Genomic DNA, 15,000 nt, shown 5'->3' with positions numbered 1-15,000 from the left:
ATTTTATCATAATGCTTTCTCCTCTTTTTCCTTTTTATATTCCTTTTTCTCTTGAAGAATAAAACAGACATTTTAGGGATTTGTACTTAATTCTGTTTTGGAATTTTCTATTGCATGGAAATAGCTTAAAAGGTGATTTGTGAGTCTAGCACTGTACCTAGCAGAGTGCTTGGTAAATAGTAGCTGCTTATTAAATATTTGTTGTTTGAAATCAGTGTTTAATGAATTACTGACTCAGTGAATACTTCAGATCTTTCATTATGTCCCCATCCTTGCAGATGGACTTGAGAACCACAAGCAAAGCACTAATATATTATTGGAAAAAAAGTATATTTTAAACATGATATTTTAATTAGGAATAAAAGAGAAAGGTGGGATATTTTAAGATAAAGTGAATGTATGTATCATGGTTTTTAAGCCGATTTTAAGAGTAACTTAAAAACTTAAACATATGTTTGTATGATATCTGTTTGGGCCAAAGTGATAATATTTTGAAAAACCATGTTTCCACCACCTATAGCTTGATAGCTGCAATATTTACATCATTTTATAGTGGATTTTAATAAGTTAAAGGAACTTTGGACTTTCAGCACTCTTAAGCATAAAAGCGTAACTAGCATGCAGAACAGTAAAGTTCGTAAGATAACTTTGTCCGTCCAAGTCTGCTTGGGACCACCTAATAAAGGAGGTGTGTCTCTAAGGTCTCCTATATCCATTTAGGGATTTTGATCAGTCATTAACTGGGTAACAGTTGTAGCTGGTTACTTCTTTTTAGTTTAATGTGTAAATGTATGGGTGTATGTTTGTGTCTTTTTATAAGAATGTAAAAGATTTCATAATGCTACAGTATTAAGTCATATTTCTGTTCTTGATAATGAATAGTAAATGTTTTTATAATGCTATCGTATATTTACAGAATGCTTTTTATAAGGTATTGATGAGTAGAAGAGAAGTTTGTAAAGTTTAAGCAACATAATGTTCTAAAACCTAGAAAAAGTTAGAAGCAGAGCAGGCGAAAATATGGGTAAGTGCAAAGCGAATGTTTTAAAATAAATAGCACTTGGATGACCTGAGATGTCAGAACCAGAGACAAGGGTGTGTGTTTGTCAATATATCCTTCATGTTTTACAGACTCCTAAGGGAACAAGGGAAGATACAATTTCACCTTTTCTGTGCCAAAACATTTTAATTATATCTTCTTTTTTTTTCAGTAACCAAGGAGCTGACATTGATGCATGTGTTGATAAAGCTGCAAACATTCAAAATGAGATTAACAAAGATTTTGAGCAAAGGGTGACAGCTAATTTTGCACAGTTTTCTGCATCTAATTCAGGCCAGCGTAATAATAGAATATTTTATAACTGTTTTGTTATTCAAAAGGACTTTTATGATGCATTTATGTTTGTGGATATCTTTGTATCATACTCAAGAATTATCTGTCTATAGCTTAAAACTATTTGCATCTATGTTGTAACCCTGAAACAATGTTAAAGGGAAAAAAATCCTCATAAGTTTTATTTTTTACTTTATTTTATTTTTTTGTAATCATACTTTATTCTTGGAACTCTTTGCCTTTACCTTAATTTATCTCAAGCACACTAACAGGGAAATGTATAGGGCTAGCAAACATATATTTTCTAATATTGCTTAGTATACACTAATAAAATCGCCAAGAAAAGTTATATTCAACTATTTAATTAATAAAACTGTAGTTTCTTTATGTTCTTGAGCTCCTTTGAGCACATTTCAGTTTATTTCTTTTCTCTTCTGTTCTCTACTTGAAGGCAGCTGACAGTCTTCTTTCACTTTTCTTTTTGTTTGTGAAATTTTCTTTTTTTTTTTTTTTTTATCCACTCACTTCTCCATCTGCTTTCACTTTTGTTTGCTTGGGCCGTCTCTCATCCCAACTTGATAATGAGGAATGCAGTGTGACCCTGACCTCTATCAGCCCATGCATGACCTTCTGACTCTACCATATAACCTTTGACCTTCTCTTTGACAGCTTGATTAATTACCCTGTGTTATGATTTATGAGTAAGTGCTATGTAAAAATAATAGACAACAGGTGGTCCTCTGAAAACTTTTTGTGGCATGTTTTCTTTTACTGACTAACTTGATGAGCTATTTGAAGTTGGAAACTTATTGGGATAATCTATGTTGGGCCATATTATGTTATTTTTATACCATGGAATCTACCATTAGAATTTAGGGAGCTACAAGTTGAAGCATGATTGTGACAAACATTTTACAAAATATTAGCAGGGTGCTGTTACCTAAATGCATATTGGGAAGAAGCACAAAACGGAGTCAAGTGACATTTCAGGCGTTTCAATCCCAGGTCACGTCTTGAGAAAATTGCTGAAATAATGGAGGGGGCATTTTTCAAGCAGAGCTGCAGTTCCAACAGCTATGTTTACTTTAACGCTTCACTAGTGACTTCTGATTGGTTGTCATGACCTCATCTCACTGTTGCACCTAGGATGTTGCAACAGTGACATATACATACCCTTCCTGTGAAAAAGATGAGAGTAAACACAACATACATCTTTCAGAAAAGATGAATGGACAGTGGTTTGTTCATTTTAACCATGGGTAGATGTAGTTTATAGATAAAACACCTTGAGTTTCATTTCCCTTGAGGATGAGCACCTATCTTCTTTCAAACCAAGCAGATAGAATGCCGAACTTGAAAAATATGATTGATAAATCTGTGTGAAACAATCTCTTACAGAGCCTTGAATGAAGACCAAAACTGATAGTTTCATAGGTCAAAGGATTCTACTCTGGCCCCTGACCCCTTTGGTCACATGTGGCTTGCAGTATTGGAAGGTTAATATGCAGAGCTGAGTATTTTTAGCTAATTTTTTTATTTAGCCAACCACTAGAGATTTGGAAAGATGTAGAATTTGCTCCTATTTTTCATTTTCTTCATAATTAGTAATTCATAAGTAGATCAACGTGGATAAATCTTCAGTTTTAGCAAGGTTTCCTCTGGGGTCAAAAGTACATTCTGTTTTCAGTCAGGCATTTAAAAATCATGTCTGTTTGTAGAATCTTCTTGATAAGTACATTTCTATACTGATTTAATTTTTTTTAGTAAGATTTCCTCTTTGGTTCTTTGTGTTTGGCATCACCTGTCTGTTTTGGACCTCTCTGACCTAAGCCATCATTTGTTGATTGAATGATAAATGAACTATTATTTATTAGTAAGTGCATCTATAGACTTCAAAGTAAAAAGGCCCGGAGGCCTGTGTATTCTGTTTAAATTGCTGCAAGTACTTGTGCTAAATAAAATTCTATGTCTAACAATAAAATTTTGAGGTTTCCTGATTAAGAGCTCATGGTTTATAGCTTATAGACACAAGTCTGAAAATTAAACTACAGTTATAGCTATAAGAGGATACAAAATTCAGTGAGATAAATTAAAGAAATAATGCTTACTTTTACCGTTGTCTGTCCTATTACCAATGTCTATCCTATTACTTTCTTGATCTTCTACTGGACTGTGCAGTCAAACATAAGAGTTAATTAACAACTTTACGTATGCTTTGTCTCTTGAAATTTTGGGTATTGGAATTGATTTGGGTTAATCATTTTGAAAGATGCCAGAAGTTTTATTTATTTAGTTGCAGAATTTTAGATAATCAGTTTGATCATTTTATCTTGTTAAAGATAACATAAGTCTCCATGTGTATTTGAAATGACCTAACTTAATCTTTTGAGAAATTTAGCATGCTTAAGGAATAATTAAGTATAAAAGAAATACTTCAATATAAAATGTTTAAGATTCTAAGCATTAGAAATGGAGGCCTCCTTATTAGGATGGCAATGTACAGTTCTATTATGATATTGTATTTGATGCCTGATTTTATAGAGTAGTTTTATAAAATTTTATGGGTACATTTGTTAGAGGTCAAACTAGGATCTATTTTTTCTTTTACTTATTTATGTGTGTACTGATTGAGTTACTAAGAATAGGCAGAATTAATTTTTAAAATGGTATTCTGATTTCTTAAAATATAAACTGATATTATTCTACCAAAAATGGTTAAATTTAACACTGGTATGTGCTCTGCTTTATTTACTTTAACTATTTGCTTTGACTCCTTGGTTTCCATATATTAATGTTGACATGGCAAAAATCTTTATAGCTTTATTCTATAAAGAGATTTGTTTGACAGTGTTTATATGTGACAGAGGGAGGAAAAGGTGAAGTTTTACTGCATATCTATGATTAGAGCATGTAAATGGGATAGTTAACTTTATTTTGTTTCTCTAGCTTTCTCCTACTCATTATAAAATGGTTATGAATGGTCTCCATGAATATTGCATTAATTAATCTATCAGGAAAGTTTTAATTGAAAAATGTAAGGTTTTTATGGGATGGTAATTGAATTCGCAACAAAGACATTTATTAAAATTAGCTCTCATTTCTGCAGAAAATGTTTCTGAATATTTCTTGATTGTTATTTCATTAATTAAATTGGCAGTTTGAAATATCTAAATGATATAATATTTTCTAAATAATTCAGGTATTTAAAGAGAAACATTTATCGTTGAAATCTAAATAATAAAAATTCTTTAATTGATTTATATAGTGGTGATTTTAAAATAGAATCATTTTTCATCTGTTGATGCCTCAGTGAAAAATTGACATTGTGTCTTTATAAAATTGGACAAATGAGTCATGTAATTTTCAGTTACATAATCAATAACTTAGACAAATACTACTCCTTTGATGATTTATGTGTGTCTGTTTTTTTATACTTATTTAGATGGGACACATGAAATTTCAGAGTTCATTTAAAATCAAATAGGCACAAAAATTTTTCAATCCATGATTCCTAAAAATTGAAGTTAAAAGTTCTACTCAAATTAACCTTTTATGAAAATATTCTTTCTGGTGGTTATAAATTAGAGTAAGAGTTTGGTAATTCTGGTGACTATATATTTTGTCTAAAGAGTCTGCCTTCACTGGGAATTCAGTCGTTTTGCAAAGAAGATGCTCATGTTCTATCAATTTATTAAAGTCCCACTTCGTTACCACGTTTGAAATTTTTCTAGTTATCATTAAAACATAGTATATCACTGTTTTCATTTTTAAGAATTCTAAGGTTCTGTTTTGGTCTTGCTAACTCTAATGTGCGTGCATGCGTGCGTGCGTGCGTGTGTATGTGTGTGTTTAAAGTTCAATTCACTCAGAGAAGGCAGGGAAGAACATGACAGGAGACCACTTACTCATGGAACAGAATCTAGTAAGGAGGCAATTTTCTTTTTGGCCTATGGTGACCTTTTTTGAGTACATTCCTTATACCAAAGACAGTGTACTGAATGCCTCTATTTCACCCTGTTTAGCAGAGTGCAACAGTGTTCTTTAACTTACTTTTGGTGGGAGGAGAAGTTATAGCTGAAATTTGAGAAAGGCGTGAAAAGTTGTAAGAGGCACAAGGAAGAGGGGTAGGAACTTCCTTCAAATGTGATTTTAATAACTAGTCAAGTGTGTCCAACTGTAGAAAATCACCAAGTGACAATCTGTCTACCTGACAGTGATCACAATGAATTACAAGACTTTTGAATAGCTATACAGATTAGAATAAAGCAGGACCAAATAAAATATCTTTTGTTGGTAAAACTTTGACTTAACAGCTAAGAAACTGAAAAAAAAAAAAAAAAAAACCCTCGTGCTTTGATGTAGAACATTTAAATGTAAAATCTTGTAAAGTATCTTATAAGCCTTTCATGAAGAGCTATTTATGTAAAAGTTTTATTCGAACACGTATTGAAGAATATGTGGTACTGTTAATCAATTTGGTATATATTATAGTTTTCATATATGTAAAACAATTATATCTTAATTAACATGGTGTTAGACAATAATATCATCTGATTGGGGATGTGGAGAGAGTTGAAATAATCCTAGTAAAGTTTGTACATAGTTTATAAAATCAACTATTAAAAAAAAAACAACTACGTGCAGCAATGTAGCACATTTAAAAATAAGATAATTTAGTCTATGCTAATATTAATTCATTATTACTGCTATCAGTTTTTTTTAATCGCCTTATGATTAGTTTGGCAAAAGAATTAGATTTTAAACAAAGGAGAAGATTCTACATATATGTTTTAGAAACATATATCTTTTTTTTTTTTTTAGTAAAGATGATTTTTAAAGCTTTATTTTCCATTGCTCTAAAGTTTTTTCATAATATAAAACATGTTTTAAGTATGACCTAACAGATCATTCAAGGCAAAATTGGAACACCCACAGTACAGAATTGAATAGAAAAGACAAGATACATAATACCTTAAAAAATTTGTGTGTGTGTGTGTTTGTCAGTGGTAATTGTCTACCTTTCTCCAATTTCTCATGGTTAGAATATTCCATCAGTAATAACAATATAAATAATACAGAAATTTTTGTATTATTGCTAGAATTAAATCAGACAGAAAAACAAGTTTTTAAAACTTTTTAAAAAGTTTAATAGCTCAATAAGCTGTATTTTAAACTTTGGAACTTGTCTCCTAGTACCTGTTCATTATAAAGAGAGATATTTATGGTAGTTGGAAAATGAAAGAAACTTCAGGATTAGCGAGTTGCTTCCATACATTATAGTAAGGTCTTTTGTTTTATGATTTTTGCGACCTGAAATAAGAGAGGTAAAAAAAAAAAAAAAAACAATCCAAGGTGCACAGGTGGAGATTATATATTTCTGATAACATAGATATGTAAATCTGGAGAATGTTAGATTATATTTTTTCTTTTTTATCATTCAGACAAAGAAAAAATGCTTATTAAGGCACAAATGTAAAGGAAAGAAAATCCAACAAAATGCAGTTTGAATTGTAAAACTTCCGTTTCAAAGAGGTTACTTTCTCAAAATATCTATTATAAATACTAATGTGGTTTGAAAGTGTATTTTTTTTGATAATTTATTTCAGTCATTTTGGGGTCTGGAAGATATGAGATACTTTTTTTAAAATTTAAGCTTTATAGCTTTATGTTACAATTATGTCTTTTTGTTCTTATAGGTAATATATACTTATTTACACACAATATAAACAAACAATTTTAAATGATTTTCTTTTAGAAAAATTAAAACTATAATTTTTTATAATGAAATATTTTAATAAACGTGCAAATATATTAAATAACATGGAATTTTAAAAACTTTTTATGAATTGAAATGATTTCTAGGATTAAATTATGCTGTCTTCTTTGCTTTCAAAACAGGAAGGATACGGTGTAATAGTTCTGAATCCCAATGAAAACTATATTGAAGTAGAAAAGCCAAAGATACGTGTAAAATCATCTTCTGATAGTTCATATGAACCAGCAGAAAAACGGGAAAGAAAAGATAAAGTCTCTAAAGAAACAAAGAAGCGACGTGATTTCTATGAGAAGTATCGTAACCCTCAAAGAGAAAAAGAAATGATGCAGTTGTATATCAGAGTAAGTAATAACTAAGACCATTACTTCCCTTCATTATTTTCTTTATGTTTTGTTTCACATAAATTACTTCCTTTTCAAAAAGAAAATATTAATTCTTTAATTTTTAATCATTTATTTTTCATGGGTGTTACCTAAATGAAATGTATTGTTTTTTATTCAGAATTACAAACATATTATTCTTATATCAGTGTGATATTTTATATAAGTCTCAAAAGCAATTAATAATGCACCATAAAAAACATCAGTCTTCATCTTAGGTGGTGATAGTTTTATTGCATTGTTTTCCTACAAGCAACCATCCATCCATAGTGTCTCAGCTTAACTTCTGAAGGCAGATGGGAGAAGGAAGAGTAATTAATATCTTAATAAATATTTAAGCTAGAATAGTTTAGAGAAAACGTAATGAGGGAACTCTTTCCTTTGCTCTTTTCTTACCCAGAGAACCTTTGCACTTTGTAATGCTGGCAGCATGAAATCATTGTAGCTGTACTGCCCAAGGAGTTCTAATTCTGTAGGGGGCAAAAACAATTTTATTTGCACTTTGACATTCTGCTTGATATATATACTGTGCATTCTATATATGAGACAGACTCATGCAATTTTCAAAGCCCTTATTATGGATGCTAGAAATATAATTTAATAGTAAAGCATGTCAAAAATGCTACTGGATAAGTAAAGTAGTAAATTGATATGTTCTTCAAAAGTGAGCAATTCAGAACATTTAAACAGACATTAACATTTTATAAATTATACTGTAAAATAGTAGTATAGTTTGAGATTATTCAGCTTGAGCTATTTTTACATTTACTTTAAAAGCTCATTAATAAAATATTTCATACCACCTTTGAGGGGAAATACATGGCTTTCAAAATTATTTTCTTTAATATATTTCTAGTTCAAGGCATAATTACTACACTTTGGGGAATTGTACTCCACATATTCAAGACATTTGATTATAGGTCAGTCTGTTGAGTAAGTTATGATAGGTAAGCAGTAGTGAAAGCAGCATATAAATTCTCAAGAGCCCAAAATATGTGTCCTGACCAGGAATACCCAAATCATGTCAAACAATGAGTCAAGCAAAAGTTTGGCAGATTACATTTAAATTTCTGAAAAGCATCTTATTAATATATTATTTGAAAAAGAAAAATAATTATTAGACATGGAATCAATAAGTAGCTTACTTGTTCCAGTGCATTTGTATTCCTGCCTTTTCTATGACTGCATCAGGGTCATTATGTCACCTTCTTTATCAGTCGTCCTCAGCTTCCTACTATATGATCCAGTCTGTCAACCACCATCTTATGATAGAGTTTTAAAAAAACTACCTCTAATATCCAGATTCCAAATAAGAATTGTATAAGGTTTTTTTTTTGAAATGTACAAATCATTAAAAGTATTCACTTGCCTATGTAAAATTCACACAAAAAGTGATTTTGTGTATTGTTTTTTATTGCTTCTTAAACACTTTTATTTGCCTACGATATGTTCAGATTAAACAGCTATTTGTGACATGTCTAGTAAGTTTTGATCTCTTTTCTATTTTCTCTTTATTTTGTCTTTTGTTCTCTTGTATGTGTGCATTTTCTTTATTCTGTTTTTCACATCTATTTAGTTTATCCCTACCTCAACTTTTTTCTTATACCAAGAGAAAAAATCTTTTTATGTTGCTTCATTGTTAAGATCTGCTCTCTTTCTCTTTATTGTTTTTCTTTAATTCTTTGATCTCTTTTATACTTCTGCTTTTATACTTCTATATTTTTACTTCTTTCCTTCACATGTCTTTTGCCTCTTTCTTTCTTGTCCCATTTCACTCACCAGTCTGGGTTCCCATTGAAAGCACTAAAAGGCAAAAATAAACTCATGTAGGTAACAGAACCTTTTATCTGATAGTCTTAGTTATTAAATGTTATTTTCCTTAATAAACAACTTTCTCTTAAAATCTTCCAGAATTGTGCAAAATAGCAGAGTTAAGCTGATAGTTCTCAGACATACTTCTATATAGTAAGGCATGATCCTATAGTAGGAAAGGGAAGAATGCTTCATTTTGTGTAATGTGCGTTAGTTAATTCTTAGGTAATTTTGATCCTTCTGAAAAGTGACTGCTAGTACTCTTCTTCCCTCTACGTATCTCCAAATAACAAGTGTTTGTAATTTTCAGACACAGAACATGCTATGTGGTAGAGATAAATTAACTTTTATTTATATACTTCTTAAACATTTACATTTTGAAATTGATTATTCTTTGGAACAACCTCGTGAGGTAGATATATCAAATTTTATCCTTATTTTATAATTAAGGAAAGTGCTACACAAATGGTCCATTTTTGTCTGGGACCACATAATAATAAATGGTAGAACTAAGTTTTGAAACCAGGACTTCTAATTACTGTACATTCTTGCTCCCTTACTTGAAACCACAGTGTTGTAAGTGGTTAGGAAAAAAAATATGTATCCAAAATTTGAAAATTAAACCAATTATGATAAAATCATGATATGATATAGTAAACTATCTGATGATTATATATATTTTTGACCCATTATTATTTAACAGACACTATTAAATATCTATTATGATTTTATATACAATATATATTTATGACATATAAGTAATTATAAATATATATTGTATTATATATTAAATACACTTTTTCTATTAATAAGATCACTAATATTGATCTAATTTTACAGATGAGGAGACTGTGGATAAAACTTAGCAATTTTCCCAAGGTCACACAGTTCATAATATAAGCTTCATGAAGGCAGGGACTTCATCTCTTTTGCTCACTGCTGCATTCCCCAGAGCCTAGAACAGAGCCTTCGTGATAAATATTTGTAAAGCAGAACTTTCACAATAAATTTTTATTTGAAAATAATGTGGTGTAGTCGGGATTAAAATTGAAAACCACTACTGCTTTTCTTAAAATATGCCCTCCATTCTTAAAGTATGCTACTTGATTTTCTGTGAGAAAACATTCAAACAAACAAACAAACAAACCAAAAAATTACATTTTTGGTCCCCTACCTAATACAAAGGCTGAGAATACATTCCAAAAATTAATGATAAAAAAGTCAGTATGTCAAGATTTATTTGATACCTTGATGTATACATTTTCATCCAAATGTGTAAATATGGGATATCCTGTTTTCCTTTTTAGCTACATCATCGTGGTGCTAAAATTATGGATAAAAATGGAAATATTTCATGCTGACCAACTGCCATTTCTGCTTTGCATTGTTGCTGATAAGAATCCAGCCAGGCTGCTGAACTTGCTCTCCTCCGTATACCCTTTATGCTTTATGGGATCTGTAACCTGGCTTCCTCCTGTTCTTTCCCTTAATCCAAATTCTATCTATGTGGTAGTGCCAAGCTGATTCCCACCTTTTCCTCTCACCATAATCAGTGACTACTCCTTACTCTGACTCATGGATGCTATCATGATTAGTTAACTTATATGGAATTGATCATGCTATTTTGAGATGTTGCTTGTGGTTTTGTCTCATATTATTATTACCAATTTATCTTTCACACCTGTCCAACAAATCTCCCCACCATCTTCTAGATCTTTTAGTATGCTTTATAGATTTTGGAATTGCATGTCAATCCTTAAGAATAAGCTAATACGAGCCAGTTGTTCCAGCAGTACAGAGCATACTGTGAGGAAGTTGGGTACTGATACTAAAGTGACTCACTTAGACTCCAACCCCCTGGAAGGAGACTAAAACAGAAAGACTAGGCCTTAATCTTGAAATACCTAGATAATATGACCTGCAGTGTAGAAATAAGGGTTATTCTGGTATCAAACTGGAGCATAAGAGGACAAGTACTCCAACTAAAGAAGAAGATAGAAGAACTTTACAGTACATAGGTACAATATAGGCAAAAGTGATTTGGTGCTGATCTATGTAATACTGGGTTGAAACTGCTCAAATATCTCTTCCCTAACAGACTTAGTTGTAGGCTGTGGTGATAGGAAGTAAAGAAGAAGGCTTAGACTCAGAACATTAAAAAAAAAAACATGCTGAGAGTGGAGAGGGGAAATAAAATTATATGGCCACACAAGGAAAAATCCAAATGTAGAGGAGACATACACAGAATAGGAATCTTGGCAGAGCCTGGCATTACACATTGAAGATACTCAAATATTTATGGATTGATTGCTTGTTGACATCCATCACAAAAATCTTATTCCTTAACATATGAGATATTTTGTGTCTAGTTTTCTAACTGATATTTTCAGCATTCATGTGAATTTTTGCAATTATTCAGAAACAGCCAACTCTGATAAACTGAAGCTTTCTTTGAAAAAATATGTTTTTGAAGTTCTGACTTGGGTTATGTCCAAAATATTGGTGAAGGCTAATAAATATCCTGTCTTCTCTTTTGTACCTCTTCTCTTCTGTGCTGATGCCACTAGAGTCATTATATCTAGTGTTTTAGCAACAAAAATCAATTTATTTATGTTATAATCAATTGTTTAATCTCTGGAACCATTTTATTTTCCTAAAATATCGAAGTATTTGAATTTTCTTTTTCTCTGGCATCTAGTAAATAGCCAAAATCTCCTTTCAAATTTTTACAACTATCTAGTACCCATGGGCAGAATTAAAATAGAATTCAGGTCTAAAACTTTAAGATTAGCAAGGTTTAATTTTATTTTACTTATTAAATGAGTATAAATAGACATAACTAACTATTGGATTATGGAGCACATTTCTAATGCATTAGGAGTGGGCCTTGAGAGATCAAAGTACTTACTGTTTCATGTGGCAACTTTCCTTAAATATGAAATAATGTACTTTCTGGCATATATTATGGCTTATTAAGGGGATTGATTTGGTCTAGGCAATAAACATCATGTCAGACATGCCTGGCAGGAAAACCTGCTTAATATGTTTTGTAATAAGACGGAATTTTTTGTTCTCAAAAACATCTGCCAACCGAATTCAAGAGTGAAGACAGAAAATGTCATCAATTTAGTGGTAATCCTATAAATTTAGTTTCCTTTTGAGCAACACATATCAAGAAACACAAAATTTCCAGCATTAATCACCACTGGTTATAGTACTTTGTAAAATGATGAAACAAAAACATTTTATTTTTATATAATGTGTTAATTAATTCATAATGAATTTTAATATTTCAACTGATAAAATTTTAACAAGCATCTTGCCAACAGATCATTTTTTAAAGCATCTGTTTTTTAATGTGTTGGGTTGAGAACTGAGTCAAATGGCTAAATATGTACATATATTCTTTTTAAAAACATATTTCCACCCCCATAATTATAGATACACTATTTTTCCCCTTAGACCACCAGGGGCTGCTGCTGTTCATATTGGGTTTTGTGTTCCTCAGAAACTGAATACCCCCATCATGCTACATCTTTTCTTTCTTCCTCTTTTCCCCCATAGCCCAAAATCTTTTAAAATATAACTAAAAAGAAGAAAAAAATGTGTTTAGCTAGTGACTTAATAATCTATGTAAGAATTTATTATTTTAAACATTTTCTACATTCCAAGGCATGTAGATTTTTCCACGTTAACTTAAAACTTGGAGTCATTGAAGGCAGATTGTAATAACTATTTTTACTTCCTGTTTTTATTGTCTGAATAACATTCAGAATCATATCTATTATGGAAAGATACTGTGCAGGTGAGATTAAAAGTACAGAGTCCAATAGACCTGAGTTTGAACCCTAGTTCTTCCACTTAATATAGTGTGATTTAAAACATGTTAACTTCTCTACACTTCAGTGTTTTCTCTGAAAAATGGTATAATTATATATGTAACATGAACATTGTATCTGGCACATAGTCTTGTGAATTCAAGACCAATAACATTCTGTCTTCTGTCAAGTTCAGAATTAACTGAGAAAGAATCCAATCTCAAGGTACCAGCCATTGTACCTTTTGGTACCTAGTACCAGAAGTAATATTCCTGTCTTACCTTCCTGAGTTTCAAACCCAGTGAGTAGTATGACATACAAATCAGACAAATGGAAATCAAAACACCAGCCTTATTAATTGATAAGTTTCAACAGGAAAATACGGCACAGATCCGTGGCTAAATTTAGACTTCTTAATGTATTCCCCCCTGAAATGAATTTCTGTCTATCTTCCAAACATCCCTTTTGCCTTTCACATGGTAGAAAGCAAGTCAGAATACATTCTTCCTGCAAGTAGATTTGAAAGATGCCCAGAAGGGCTGAGTCTAGTATGCTCAGTTTCTTCTCCCAAATGTACTAATCAGATAAGTCACTCCACCTGTAGGAGAAAAAGGGTGAAGGATGGGGAAAGCTGAAGTGGCTCCATATGAGGCAAGAGAAAAGTGGTTCCCGCCTGACAAAAGTGAGCCCCTAATCGAAGATCACTATTATTACTACTTTCATCTTCTAATAGCTCAATAAAGCAATATTAATATAATTATTAAACATTCGCTTAGAACAAATAGACGAACAAATAAAATGTCTCCTAAAGCATACTTAATTTCTTCATTTTATGGTTTTTATTTAAAAAGGAAGTGTGATCAAATCTAACTACAGAGAACGTGGCCACAGAATTGTTTAATTTTAAAGCATTAAAAAGGTCATAATTCTGTTTTAAATCATCAGAAATCATTCTTTATATTTTCATGTTTCATGCTACCAAATCCTAGTAAATGGTAGACTTTTTGATGAATGAATATTTAAATAAATGTTTGCTTACATGAACCTGAAAAGCAAAGGAGACAGACCTTTCATTATATCAATCTATCCTTTGATCTTGACTAGCATGAAGGTGAAAGAACTATGATGTTATGTGTAGTATGACTGAAGTATGCTAACACTCAGAAAATTTGTATGTTGTTCTATGAACCCAAATAACAGCCATAATTAAGTGTACCAAGCATTCTTTGGTTTTTGTAAAAACAAGCCAAAAATGAAGAATTAGAAATCAGTAATGTAATTAGATATTTAGATTTGGAACAGAAATTATATAAAGACCAAATCTCTGCATTTATGCATTATGGTTGGCTATTGACCAATTTTGGTTTGGGGATTATGCCATAAATATGATGTAGTAGAAAGAATAATTTCAGAATCAAAGAAATACATGCTATGATCTTAATTTTGACATGAGTTGTGACTTTGGGTGAGTCACCACTTTGACTTTTTAGAATCTTCATCTATAAAATAAGATAATCATAGCTATTAGGCTGTTGTGAGGAATGAATGAGGTAAATTAACATATATGAAAATAATACCTGCTATTCAGTATATTTGCTTTCTTTTCTCTTCCTTCTCTACACTCTTATCCTTGGGAAATATGGGAAGAATTAGAACTGAATAAGATCTTAACCAAATGACTTATGATCAATGCTTCTGAGACTTTTAGGTCTCAGAACCCCTTTTACATGCTTAAACACTATATAGGGCACTATAGTGTTTCTGCTTATAGGGATTATAGCTACCGATATTTATAAAAAAAAAAAAAAGATAATTAAAACAAAACGTTATAGTACTCTAAAATAACAATAATAAAACTATTATATAATACCCAAATATATT

The 15,000-nt window shown here is 31.1% G+C and overlaps 1 protein-coding gene across 6 annotated transcripts in view; it reads left to right on the top strand.

The window, feature by feature from the left end:
* Positions 1-15,000, top strand: part of FAM172A (family with sequence similarity 172 member A) — a 360,652-nt gene that overhangs the window by 138,703 nt on the left and 206,949 nt on the right. For all 6 annotated transcript variants that reach the window (XM_015590525.2, XM_006913219.3, XM_015590523.2 and 3 more), the window contains one exon: positions 7,232-7,450. In XM_015590525.2, coding sequence (XP_015446011.1) covers positions 7,232-7,450 — 219 coding nt within the window. The remainder of the gene's footprint in view (positions 1-7,231; positions 7,451-15,000) is intronic.

The sequence above is a fragment of the Pteropus alecto genome, unplaced genomic scaffold, assembly GCF_000325575.1.
Source record: "Pteropus alecto unplaced genomic scaffold, ASM32557v1 scaffold20, whole genome shotgun sequence".
In the NCBI taxonomy this organism is placed as follows: Eukaryota; Metazoa; Chordata; class Mammalia; order Chiroptera; family Pteropodidae; genus Pteropus; species Pteropus alecto.
Note: the sequence above shows the minus strand (reverse complement) of the source record. Positions and strands in the feature narration are given on the sequence as shown.